This window comes from Hemitrygon akajei, chromosome 3 (genome assembly GCF_048418815.1).
Source record: "Hemitrygon akajei chromosome 3, sHemAka1.3, whole genome shotgun sequence".
NCBI lineage: Eukaryota > Metazoa > Chordata > Chondrichthyes > Myliobatiformes > Dasyatidae > Hemitrygon > Hemitrygon akajei.
In genome coordinates this window covers 48,704,843-48,718,811 of record NC_133126.1, presented here as the reverse complement: position 1 = coordinate 48,718,811, position 13,969 = coordinate 48,704,843, and the positions used below count along the sequence as shown (strand labels likewise).

Sequence of the window (13,969 nt, the reverse complement as noted above, 5' to 3'; positions counted from 1 at the left end):
ATGCTTTGTCACCAATTCAAGTTCACATCAGATGCCGTGTCGTTGTATAATTTTCTCCCTCTGTTCACGTGCAAGCCTTTCGATGAGAGTGGACGGCGCACTGCTACCCCCTCTGCCATGACCAGTACTATTGGTCTTCGTCTATTTTCGTGTTTGGATGATGGGACAGGATACACCTCAGCAGATCAGATCTTGGATGCCTGGCAAAATGAAGGAATTGAAAATGGCCTCGAAGTTCTAAAGGTACGGGCAGCCATCTTTTTCTGCGTGAAGGCCATGCCGAGATATCTTCACTTGTTTCTGTTTTCCTTTGAATGTTGCAAATACCTCACCAGTGGTGGTTGTGCATGAACAGGATGTGAGGGATGTGATTACCTGGAATGCATTGCCTGGTGTAGTGGTAGAGGCAACTACATTACTGCATGGCAGTTAACATAAATGATCATTGTTTACAGACCTTGGATTTTGCTCTGTATGGGAAGGTCAATCTGTCAGAACTTACCCTGGCTTTGGAGAACGAGCTTCTGATAACAAAGAGCGGAATCCACCGAGCTGTTCTGGCCAGCTTCAAAAATGAGATTAGACACTTAATGTAAGTCAATTGCTTCCTTTCTGGTTCAAACAATAGAATTAAAGAATCTGTGGGGATTTATTTTAATGTGTGTCTGCACCTCTTCAAATTCATGTGCAGCTCAGTAAACCCATTGTTTTAGGGTAATCGAGCTTTTGCCTTCTAGATATGTATGTGAGAGATAAGCAGTTATACAGTTTATTAGTTATTTTTTGGCCCATAATTTTGAAATGGCAGATAAAATGCTAAGACAGTAACAAGTAACAATGTCAATTTATGAGTATCTGATTATGCCTAAGTGTACTGCCAGGAATATTCTTGCGTTACATTCAGTAAGTATTCTGTGCAGGGAGACAGTACACCCCGATCTTGCTGCAGTTAGTTTTGAGATGTGATGTGTTGGTCAGGGTTAGCTGTCATTTATCTTCAATGTTCATAGAAGGAGACTACACATCCCATTATTTTTGTCCCAGCAAATAAAATTTAATTGGATCGTATTTCCCAACTCTAATGATAGTTTCTCCAGACCAACTGCTCATCCAGGTAGATGCAGTATATTTTAAATGAGATATTTCTGCTTCACCTAATCAGACAGTGAATTCCAAATGCCCAAGTCCTGAGAAATCTCTTTATTGACTGCAGTCACTGAAGTACAAAATGGTAGGTGTAGTCACTGGAGGCCAAAGACCTCAACCACCCGAAGAATCACCACTGATCAGAATCTTAACTAGACAAAGCACTCCATTTGCACATGTGCCAACTCCAAGTACAACCAAAAAGCTTGAAATCATGCAGCAATGCATTTAACTGATAGCTGCCACCATAAGCACCCATCTGCCCTTTCCTGTGGCTGTCCTAGGTACTACCTACAAAAAGTACGACAGCAATTCACTCATTCATCCACACTTTCTCAACCTCTAGTTTCTTCGATCTTGATGGACAAGGGTAACTGCCCAAAAGGGATGCCATAGTCTACATGCACGTCAGAAGGTTAAATTTATTACCCTAGTATTCTGGAGTTTGATGGCCAAATTCCGGGGAATGAAGAGTCCAGTCCTGGGGTTGGAGGGTGGGGGGGGATGTGTGTGTGTGTGTGTGTTCGTTCTGCTGAGCAACGTGGGCACGCCACGATGGTGCTGGAATGTGTGGCGACACTTGCGGGCTGCGTCTAGCACATCCTTAGGTGTGTTGATTGTTAATGCAAATGACAAATTTCACTGCATGTTTCAATGTACATTTGATAAATATATTAATCTGATCTGATTCTTCAAAGCTGAGGCAACATTCATAGAGCTGGAAGCAGAATTACTGCCCCAATCTCTGTAATCTTTGAAAATGTCCTTGTATGCCAATATGATATTTCTCCCTATTGACTATGTAATAGTTTACGGCAAACTCGTCCTACTTTGTATTGTCATTTGAACAGAGCTGTGTAATGCAAGATACAGGGAAATCCTACACAGAATGTCTGTCTCCTGACCTATAAGTGAGCAAAGCACCATGTTCACAAAATCCAACTGTAAATAAACAAATATGTAATAATGAGACTGTGATCACTCTTCTCAGTAAAACACATTTCTTTGTTAAATATAGCAAAATGAAATATATCGTGTATAAACAACTCCATTAATTTCATGAAATCATTATTCCTTTCTGTAAAATGATTTTTGTGCCAAAGTTCAAAAATCAAGCTCATTTTAATAAACAACTGGCAATTATTTCTTTTTTTAGGGAGCGTGTTGATCAAGTTTTAAGAGAAAAAGAGAAACTCCGAACGGATTTAGAAAAGGCTGAGAAGTTGAAAAACCTAATGGCTTCAGAGGTGGACGACCGCCATGCTGCTATCGAACACCTCAATGAATGCAATCTCCGGTATTTGACATCTTCATGTCTCTGTCACATGAATATACTGGATTAAAATCTCTAACAAGATAATAAATGGATTATGGCATGGCATCACCTTCTAAACTTTCCATTCTATGATGCTCTTTGATTTATAATAATTTCAGTTACGGCAAACAAGTTGTTTTTTTGAATGAGCTCTTCTCGGGCTTCCAGCCAGGTACAGATATTGATTATAACCGACATTTCAATGACAAACTCTGCCTTCATCATCAGGGATGATGCCTGGGTATGTCTAGAACAGTGGTATTTATACCCCCGTCATCCGTCCCTCCTGATTGGTTAGTCCTCATCCAGTCAGGTTTTCACTGTCCCACCTTGCTTACTATCAAATTCCAGTTCCCACTTAGAGTGAAACATTTGTCTTTGCCAAAATTCTTTCCCTCTAGATTTATTTCAATGGCTTCCTTCACCAGGTGGCCCCAAAAGCACAGCACGGTAGTTTGGGTTACCCAGAGAAATCAGCAGTAGCAGAACATTGCATTCATAATGGCAAAGGATTCACTTTGACAGCACAAAACTACTGTGTCGCACCAATGGCAATGCCTGGTAAAGGAAACCATTGAAATAACAGTACAAACAAATACCACTGGACTAGACCTGTCCAGGCATCATCCCTGATGAAGATGGTAGAGTATTATTGGTAGGTCAAATATGATGGCAGAATATAATATTAATGGTAAGACTCTTGACAGTGTGGAGGATCAGAGGGATCTTGGGGTCCGAGTCCATAGGACACTCTAAGCTGCTGCACAGGTTGACTCTGTGGTTAAGAAGGTATGCGGTGTATTGGCATTCATCAATCGTGGGATTGAATTTAGGAGCCGAGAGGTAATGTTGCAGCTATATAGGACCCTGGTCAGGCCCCACTTGGAGTACTGTGCTCAGTTCTAGTCGCCTCACTGCAGGAAGGATGTGGAAGCCATAGAAAGGGTGCAGAGGAGATTTACAGGGATGTTGCCTGGATTGGGGAGCATGCCTTAAGAGAATAGGTTGAGTGAACTTGGCCTTTTCTCCTTGGAGCGACGGAGGATGAGAGGTGACCTGATAGAGGTGTACAAGATGATGAGAGGCATTGATCATGTGGATAGTCAGAGGCTTTATTCCCAGGGCTGAAATGGTTGCCACAAGAGGACACAGGTTTAAGGTGCTGGGGAGTAGGTACAGAGGAGATGTCAGGGTTAAGTTTTTTACTCAGAGATTGGTGAGCGCATGGAATGGGCTGCCGGCAACGGTGGTGAAGGCGGATACAATAGGGTCTTTTAAGAGGCTTTTGGATAGATACATGGAGCTTAGTAAAATAGAGGGCTATAGGTAAGCCTAGTAATTTCTAAGGTAGGGACATGTTCGACACAACTTTGTGGGCCGAAGGGCCTAATTGTGCTGTAGGTTTTCTATGTTTCTATGAAACATCGGTTAAAATTGATACTTGTACCCAGCTGGAAGCCGGAGAACAGTTCATTTATCATATTCGCCGGGAAGGCACTAGATCCTTTTCAAATCGCTTTTTTTACCTAATTTTAAAAAGTACATCAGTTATGAAATAATTTTAAATTTTAATTTTGAGTAAAAGTGTTTCCATAAGGTTTCCATTTAGTGTTAGACCTTTGAGAAGCATAAAGAAAATGGAAAATCTGCCATCAATAGTGGAAACTACAATTTTTCTGATCGGCCATCAGATGATATTCTACAAAATGCCTCCAATATTGTTTTTTGCATATCCATGGGAGCGAGGAAAATAAAAGTCTGTTGGGAGCAGCATGTAGCAAAAGTTTCTTCTTGTCCTGATGAAGAGTCTTGGCAAGAAATGTCAATTGTGCACAGTATTCCTCTCCATAGATGCTGCCTAAGCCGCTGAGTTCTAACAGCATTTTGTGTGTGTTACTCTGGATTTCCAGCATCTGCTGAATCTCTTGTGTTTATGTAACAAAAGCTCTCAGGAAAGTTCTTAAAGTGCTACTGGGAGAAGCCAGTTTCAAAGTTCAGCGTGTAAATAGGTCTGTGCATTTTTCAAATGTCTAAAAGTACTCTAGCATTCTGAAACACCTGAATTCAAACAAAAAAAGAGTGCACTTACTTGTATTGTTGTCTTCTTGTCTGCTCAGTAAATTAGAGCAAGAATACAAGAATCGTCTCGCTGCTCTGAAGACGGATCTAACCAAAGAAAAGGACCAGATTTTTCATCAGGCCAATAAGCAAAGAATAGAACTTGAAAAAGAGGTTGAAAAAGTGAAAGCAGAGGAAGGATACATCAGGGACCGACTTACACTAACACTAAAGGTGAAGCTTTTTTGTAATGATTCCTCTTTCAGAGAAACACTTTAGAATTTCTGCCTCTCGGGTTGTATTACAAAGGACTACATTTCAGCCACACCAAATAGCTAAGGCCAACTGCTGGAACTGAGAAACATTGTGTTAGGTTTCTGTTTTGTTCATGTGCAGACAGTAGATTCTGCAGATCTTTATCCTCTGTGAGACATCTTTAAACCCTGGCCTCCCTAAAGTCTAGTAACATTGGTAGTAATTTCAGAATTTTATATCGTTCATTCAAATTGTGTTCCCCATCGTTCTCTGTAGTCTGGCATATAACATCGCAATAGCCCACTGGACATTGCTGAGCATCAAACAGAAGTTTACACTGACTCTACATTCGTCCTGTTTTATTCTCCCAACTTTCCCATCTAATTCCCCGCCCCGCACATTCTACCAGCCAACGCACAAAGGTTAATTTGAGGTGATGAATTAGCCCACCAATCTACACATCTTAGTGATGTGAGAGGAAACAAGCACCCAGAAGTCCCAATGCTAGAAACGCCACACAGGCAGCACTGTTGGTCATGGTTGTGCCTGAGTTATTGGAGAGGTGAGGAAGTAACTGCCAGCCACGTTACTGTGCTGCCTGGGTGTGAACGCGAAGGAGTTCTACCTCCAGAAAGAAGACTGTAATCTTTCACAAGAGGTATGAAGAGCCTCTAAGCATTTTCACACATATGCTTCAAAGTTCAAAGTAAATTTATTATTGAAGTATGTATAGTATATGTCATCATATACTGCCCTGAGATTCATTTCCCTGCATGTGCCCAGAGTTGAACAATGAAATGCAAGGGAATCAGTGAAGAGCCACACACAGTCTGACAAGCAATCACTATGCAAAACTGTGCAAATAAAAACAAATGATAATAATAGTAATAATAATAAATAATACTGAGAACATGAGTATGAGTGATGCATTGTTAACTAGAGTATGCAGAAATTAAAAACACCTTACACAATGTGGCATGTGTAGGCAATTGATAGAATATGGGTGGGGAGGACAAAATATTGTTAACAGGTGTTTGATGGTCAGCATTGACTGATGATATATTTCATCTACAATAAAAAGAACATCAAATTCATTTAATCAATCATGTATCATAATTTCTCAGTTTTGAATTTAAATACTGAATATCCGCACAAAGCTAACACGACCTTCCACTTCGCGCTTTTCATTGTTTGTTAAGATATTCTTTCTGAACATCAGTGACCTCTGCTTTACCTGATGTGGCTTTTCATGTCTTAAAGGAAAACAGTCGGCTGGAGAAGGAGCTTTTAGAAAATTCAGAGAAGCTGTTTGAATCTGAGAAACTAGCAAAGAAGCTGCAAAAGAATCTGGACACCATTTTGAAAGATAAGGTAATTGGACAGGATTTGTCTGAGCCCATTTTTGGAGAAATGCAGAATTGAATGTGTCTTACATTATTTACTTAAAGTTTTCCCTACCAGCCTATAAGTTTTTATGCCACCAACCTACCCATTCTAACACCTACTCATCTCTCCCCAACACTGTCCTGACCCATCTATCAACTTGCTTGTCTTCTTATTCCTGTCCAGTTACACCATGTCCAGGAAGGCAAAATCTCTACTGTCCTCTCAGCCCAACTCTATTGAGCTGCTGGATATAACCCATTTACCCACCCCAAGTGATGATTGCACATCAACTTCCTCCACTAATTCCCATAAACTTATCTCCATAAATGTATCCCCGTTCCAGCTACTCCTTTTCTCCCTGACTGATGCCAATCCTTCCCTCATCCTGGCTTTTCCTTGACCACCCACTTAAAATTCCTAGCCATAAACTTCATTTCTGGTTCATGGCAACCAACCCCTCCCGCTGCGTATTCCTGAACATTGAGGCTTCTTGTAATCAGTGAATCCCACACTCCTTTAGACGTTCTAGTCCAGTTATGGTTAGTCAGGACGTCAAAGAATACTGGGAGAAGGCAGCAGAATGGGGTTGAGAAGGATAATAAATCAGCCATGATGGAATGGTGGAGCAGGCTCGATGGGCTGAGTGGCCTAATTCTGCTCCTATGTCCAGTGGTCAACCCCCTCTTCTTACTGAATCTCAGTCTTTTCTGTCATCTGCTCCTATGCAGGCCTCTCTTGGCTTCCCACAAAACCTATCCACCACACCCCTTTCCTCAACACAGTCTAGACCTAGCTACACATTTTGCTCTGTGCTTCAGTTGATTCGTGTAGTATCTGTTCAGTAAGACCTATCAATCTGCAATATTCAATTTCCAGCATTTTTTGTAGAAAAAAGAAATGCTCCTTTTGTGAATAAAAGTTTAAAAAAAAGAAACATAGAAAATCTACAGCACAATACAGGCCTTTCGGCCCACAACGTTGTGCCGAACATGTCCTTACCTTAGAAATTACTAGGCTTACCCACAGCCCTCTATTTTACCAAGCTCCATGTACCTATTCAAAAGTCTCTTAAAAGACCCTATCATATCCGCCTCCACCAACGTCGCCGGCAGCCCATTCCACCCACTCACCACTCTCTGAGTAAAAAAACTTACCCCTGACATCTCCTCTGTACCTACTCCCCAGCACCTTAAACCTGTGTCCTCTTGTGGCAACCATTTCAGCCCTGGGAAAAAGCCTCTGACTATCCACACGATCAATGCCTCTCAACATCTTATACACCTCTATCAGGTCACCTCTCATCCTCCGTCGCTCCAAGGAGAAAAGGCCAAGATCACTCAACCTGTTTTCATAAGGCATGCTCCCCAATCCAAGCAACATCCTTGTAAATCTCCTCTGCACCCTTTCTATGGCTTCCACATCCTCCCTGTAGTGAGGCGACCAGAACTGAGCACAGTACTCCAAGTGGGGTCTGACCAGGGTCCTATGTAGTTGCAACATTACCTCTCGGCTCCTAAATTCAATTCCACGAGTAATGAAGGCCAATACACCGTATGCCTTCTTAACCACAGAGTCAATCTGCGCAGCTGCTTTGAGCGTCCTATGGATTCGGACCTCAAGATCCCGCTGATCCTCCACACTGCCAAGAGTCTTACCATTAATACTACATTCTGTCATCATACTTGACCTACCAAAATGAACCACCTCACACTAAACTGGGTTGAACTCCATCTGCCACTTCTCAGCCCAGTTTTGCATCCTATTAATGTCCTGCTGTAACCTCTGACAGCCCTCCACACTATCCACAACACCTCCAACCTTTGTGTCATCAGCAAACTTACTAACCCATCCCTCCACTTCCTCATCCAGGTCATTTATAAAAATCACAAAGAGTAAGGGTCCCAGGACAGATCCCTGAGGCACACCACTGGTCACCGACCTCCATGCAGAATATGACCTTTCTACAATCACTCTTTGCCTTCTGTGGGCAAGCCAGTTCTGGATCTACAAAGCAATGTCCCCTTGGATCCCATGCCTCCTTACTTTCTCAACAAGCCGTGTATGTGGTACCTTATCCAATGTCTTCCTGACATGCATATACACTACATCTACTGCTCTTCCTTCATCAATGTGTTTAGTCACATCCTCAAAAAATTCGATCAGGCTCGTAAGGCACAACCTGCCCTTAACAAAGCCATGCTGACTATTCCTAATTATATTATGCCTCTCCAAATATTCATAAATTTTCCATCAACTTATCAATCACTGAAGTAAGACTCACTGGTCTATAATTTCCTGGGCTATCTCTACTCCCTTTCTTGAATAAAGGAACAAAATCCCCAACCCTCCAACCCTCCGGAATCTCTCCCATCCCAATTGATGATTCAAAGATCATTGCCAGAGGCTCAGCAATCTCCTCGCTCGCTTCCCACAGTAGCCTGGGGTACACCTCATCCGGTTCCGGTGACTTAGCCAACTTGATGCTTTCCAAAAGCTCCAGCACATCCTCTTTCTTAGTATCTACATGCTCAAGCTTTTCAGTCTGCTGCAAATCATCACTACAATCACCAAGATCCTTTTCCATTGTGAATACTCAGGTACAGTATTCATTAAGTACCTCTGCTATTTCCTCCGGTTCCGTACACACTTTCCAGCTGTCACACTTGATAGGTCCTATTCTTTCACATCTTATCCTCTTGCTCTTCACATATGAGCAGAATGCTTTGGTGTTTTCCTAAATCCTGCCCGCCAAGTCCTTCTCATGGCCCCTTCTGGCTCTCCTAATTTCCTCCTTATGCTCCTTCCTGTTAGCCTTTTAATCTTCTAGATCTCTAACATTATTTAGCTCTCTGAACCTTTTGTCACTTTTCTTCCTGACTAGATTTATTACAGTCTTTGTACACCACGGCTCCTGTACCCTACCATAACTTCCCTGTCTCATTGGAACGTACCTATGCAGAACTCCACACAAATATCCCCTGAAAATTTGCCACATTTCTTCCGTACTTTTCCCTGAGAACATCTGTTCCCAATTTAAGCTTCCAATTTCCTGCCTGATAGCCTCATAATTCCCCTTACTTCAGTTAAACGCTTTTCTGACTTGTCTGTTCCACTCTCTCTCCATTGCTACTGTAAAGGAGATAGAATTATGATCACTATCTCCAAAATGCTCTCCCACTGAGAGACCTGACACCTGACCAGGTTCATTTCCCAATACCAAATCAAGTGCAGCCTCTCCTCTTGTAGGCTTATCTACATACTGTGTCAAGAAACCATCCTGAACACACCTAACAAACTCCACCCCATCTAAACCCCTTGCTTGAGGGAGATGCCAGTCGATATTTGGGAAATTTAAATCTCCCATCACGACAACTCTGTTATTATTACACCTTTCCAGGATCTGTTTCCCTATCTGCTACTTGATATCCCTGTTACTATTGGGCGGCCTATAAAAAACACCCAGTAAAGTTATTGACCCCTTCCTGTTCCTAACCTCCACCCACAGAGACTCTGTAGACAATCCCTCCATGGCGTCCACCTTTTCTGCAGCCGTGACACTATCTTTTGCCTCCCTCCTGTCCTTTCTCAAACAGCTAAAACCCGGCACTTGAAGTAACCATTCCTGTCCCTGAGCCATCCCAAGTCTCTGTAATGGCCACCACATCATTGCTCCAAGATGTGGTTTACTTGAGATATTAATATCTCGAGTAAAGTATGTTTACTTGAGATACTATATGAGCCTTGCAATAAAAGTCTGGAGCATATTCAACAAAAATGGAAGTGTTAATGAAAGCTGTGCACATGTGTAAAAAGATGGATTCAATTTTTAAGTTATATTAGAAATGATATATTCTCATCTCCTGTCAACAGTTTGGAGACCTTGATCCAACAACTGCTGAATTCTTCTTGCATGAGGAAAGATTTGCACGAATACGAAAAGAATACGAACAGCAATTTAGAGTAAGTAATATAGGAATTGGACTTGATGAAGAACAGTGTTTGTTTGTAAACTAAATCAGAAAAGATGTAACTAGATACATGAGCTGACAAAGTGTTGTATACCATTCTGTGTTTCTGTGGATTTGTCCTATTGTTTCTGTAGTATTTAAGCTTGATTTTCTTGTGTTTCTCAGAAAGGTCTTTCGGTAACAGCTTTGGTGATGGTCATGGTTAATGATGCTAAAGTCTTGGCGTAGTATTATTTTTTTTCTTTTTGGAAATGACTTTAATAGAACTAAGTTTCAGAAGCTGTACAGAAGGCAGTGCTTCTGCTATACTGAGTGATCAATGTTCTCAGGCAGAGATGCGTTGCTGGGGAAGATTTGAATTGCTTTTAACAACATGAAGTTCCATTTCCATAGCCTTTTCAATGTCTCAGAATGTCCCAGTTAATTTTACTGAAGCATTTAATAAACAAGCTCTACAAAGATTGAAGCAATCAGGGCCAGTGATGCAATTTTTGGTCAAAGGAGAGGTTATAGAAGCATCTGATAGAGAACAAGAAAGGCTCATGGGAAAATATTAAGAACATAGGCCCTTGCCAGACGAATGCACACTGGAGTGATTAAACTGAATTGCAATGAGTCTTGTAATTCTATTTAACATAGCAACCACTTTGCTCACAGCAAGATCATAAAACATCAAAGGGACAGTTGATCATTAATATGTTTATCGTTAATGGATGGGGCAGTAAAATTTTAAAATGCTGAGAAGACTTCCCGTCTTAATTCAAATAATTTCATGGAATCTTGTGTTACGTATCCCGTAACTGGATCACTTACCAGCAAAGATAGAGAGGTCCGCTGAAGTCTGATGGTACCATTTTCAAACGTTTTTATTTATAAAGGGGCACAAACGTAAGGTTAATACAAACATTCAGATAACATACATCGTCAATACTCAATCTAAAGCGCAAGGGTAGTACTACTCAATAAGAAATAAGCTCTGTCGTTGTCTAGGGGTTAAACGATTTGTCCAATTGAAATATAAAAGTCTCGCCAGTTCATGGAGGCTTTTTGCCGCTTGAGGGACCGCTGGGTGTTCACGGGTTGGAGAGAGAAAATAAACTTGCCAGCCTTCTGGACTCAAAGCGTGAGATCGAGAACGGGAGTTCCTCGTTGTCAGTCCGAAATCCTTTTCGGGGTTATTAGCCACTCGATTCCCTAGCTAGGGGATCCAAATCACACGTGGCATCCGAGCAGCTTCCCGTTATTACGAGAGGAATGAGCGATGGTCTCCGTCTAGTGCGTCGCTGGAGTACCGCCTCCAGCAGTCTCCTTTTTATCATGGCTGGCAGTTTTGTAAATGTCAATCAAGGTAGGGTGAGGCCATCCCCACACCATATTGCCCGAGGGTGTCCATGTCCCTGATAGCTGGCACGTACTATAGAGTTGCAATTCACATAGGTGCCTCTAAGAACAATGGTCAAATCCGTGGCATTGTCTCTCATTTCCTGGGTCCAAGACCCGAATTAATAGCGATCTTGCGATTCTCTTGAAGGAGGGGGCTGGTCCCGCACCCTTCGGCCCCTCAGAGCTGTGGTACTTTCATAACACCCCTTTTCTTCAGAGCGTTTTCACCAGTGGTGGAAACGAAGTGATACAGAGTCCTACTGGATTTTTAGAAGCTAACACAATACACAAGCTTTTCGTTTCACTACAGAGCTACTCAGTTATACATTTAATTCAGCATCCAGATAAACAATCCGCTAGCACATTATCACTCCCCTTAATGTGCTGTATCTTAATATCGAATTCTTGCAGCATCAGACTCCAGCTTAATAACCTCCTGTTTTTATTTTTCATATTGGCCAGGAATACCAACGGGTTGTGATCGGTATAGACCACTAGGGGTTTTTGCGCTGGACAAATGTACACTTCAAAATGTTGTATCGCCAACACAAGTGCCAACAATTCCTTTTCCACGGTAGAGTAATTCCTCTGGTGTACATTGAACTTCCGAGAGAAATATGCTACCGGGTGCTCCACTCCATCCCCGGCTTGCTGTAAGAGGACTGCTCCTGCAGCCTCATCACTGGCGTCCGTCGCCAAGGAGAAAGGGGCTAACAAATCGGGTGCTTTTAACACAGGGTGATGGCACAATATGGCTTTTAATCTTTCAAAGGCATCCCGACAAGAATGACCCCACTCAAATTTTTCCTCCTTCCGGAGGAGTTTTGTAAGGGGGAGCGCAATGTCCGCGAAATTTTTACAGAATTTCCGATAGTATCCCACCATGCCCAAAAATCTCCTCAGGGCCCTTTTATTGTAGGGTACAGGGACCTCGGAAATAGCCCGGACCTTCACCTGCACAGGGGCCAACTGCCCTTCTCCCACCACATACCCCAGATAGGTGATCGTGGCATGACCAAATTCACTCTTTGCGAGGTTTACTGTAAGGTGGGCTGCCGACATGCGGGTAAACAGATTTTCTACAGCCTCCAGGTGCTCCCCCCCAGGTGTCATTCCAAACCACCACATCGTCAAGATAAGCCTTGGTGTGGGTTAACCCCTTTATCACAGCGTTTATCATCTGCTGAAATGTCCCTGGGGCATTTTTCATCCCGAACGGCATAACGTTGTACTCGTACAACCCGGACGGAGTGACAAAGGCTGAAATCTCTCAAGCCCTGTCCGTTAACGGAACGCACCAGTACCCCTTTAACAAGTCAATTTTTGTGATGTACCTCGCCTTCCCCACTTGATCAATGCAATCATCCACCCAGGGAATAGGGTAAGCATCTGTCTGGGTGACCGCGTTGACCTTCCGGTAATCGGTACAGAATCTTATGGTCCCGTCCGGCTTTGGGACAACCACGCAAGGAGAAGCCCACGCGGAAGAGGATTTGCGGATTATCCCAGCAGCTAGCATATGTTCAATCTCCTTTTCTACTAGCTGGCTCTTTTCAGAATTCATCCGGTATGGGGCCTGTTTTATAGGTTGGGTTGCAGTAACTATCACATCATGCTTCGTCCCACTACACCTTCGGGGAACATCTGGACATAAGTCTGCATGCCGGTTAATGAGCTGTATTACCTGCTCCCGCTGTTCAGGCTTTAAGTGGCTAACTTTCTCCGCAAGGCTTGCCAATACTACAGAGTTCTCCAATCTGGTGGGGACTATACCTATCTTTTCAAACCGTTCTGGTCCCTCTTTACCATCCCCCTCTACCTCATCGGCTTTCATGGCCGCACCAACCACCGCGGGGGTGGGTTCATGGTACCTTTTTATCATGTTCACGTGAACTAACTGGGTCGGCTTTCGCCGGTTGGGGGTTTCGATCACGTAATTCAGCGAGTCTATTTTCTTACGCACTGTATATGGTCCTTGAAACCTCGCCTGCAGGGGGTGGGTAACTACCGGGAATAGGACCAAGACCTGGTCGCCTACGTGAAACTCTCGGGCTCTCGCTTTCGGGTTATACCACTGACTCATTTTTTCCTGAGAGTCTTTAAGGTTTTCTCTTGCCAAGGCACATACTTTATGCAGCCTTTCCCGGAATTTCAGCACATAGTCGATCACACTGACTTGGACGGTCGGGCTAGACCACTTTTCTTTCAGTAGGGTTAGAGGTCCCCCGGGCCTGTGACCGAAAACGAGCTCAAACGGACTAAACCCCAGGGAGCACTGGACAGTATCCCTTACGGCAAATAACAAAAGGGGTAAAGCCTCATCCCAGTCTCGAACGTTCTCCTGACAATAAGCTTTAAGCATGGTCTTTAGGGTAGCGTGGAACCTTTCCAACGCTCCTTGGGACTCCGGGTGATACGCAGAGGCCAGAATCTGTTTTACCCCTAACTGGGTCATCAT

The 13,969-nt window shown here is 43.0% G+C and overlaps 1 protein-coding gene across 5 annotated transcripts in view; it reads left to right on the top strand.

Annotated features, from left to right (window-relative positions):
* Window positions 1–13,969, top strand: part of nin (ninein (GSK3B interacting protein)) — a 149,149-nt gene that overhangs the window by 87,142 nt on the left and 48,038 nt on the right. For all 5 annotated transcript variants that reach the window (XR_012098225.1, XM_073039827.1, XM_073039825.1 and 2 more), the window contains exons 8-13: window positions 76–243; window positions 456–592; window positions 2,303–2,443; window positions 4,579–4,753; window positions 6,035–6,145; window positions 10,031–10,120. Coding sequence is in view for 4 of the 5 variants with exons in the window: in XM_073039827.1 (XP_072895928.1) it covers window positions 76–243; window positions 456–592; window positions 2,303–2,443; window positions 4,579–4,753; window positions 6,035–6,145; window positions 10,031–10,120 (822 nt within the window). In the remaining variant the exon portion in view is untranslated. The remainder of the gene's footprint in view (window positions 1–75; window positions 244–455; window positions 593–2,302; window positions 2,444–4,578; window positions 4,754–6,034; window positions 6,146–10,030; window positions 10,121–13,969) is intronic.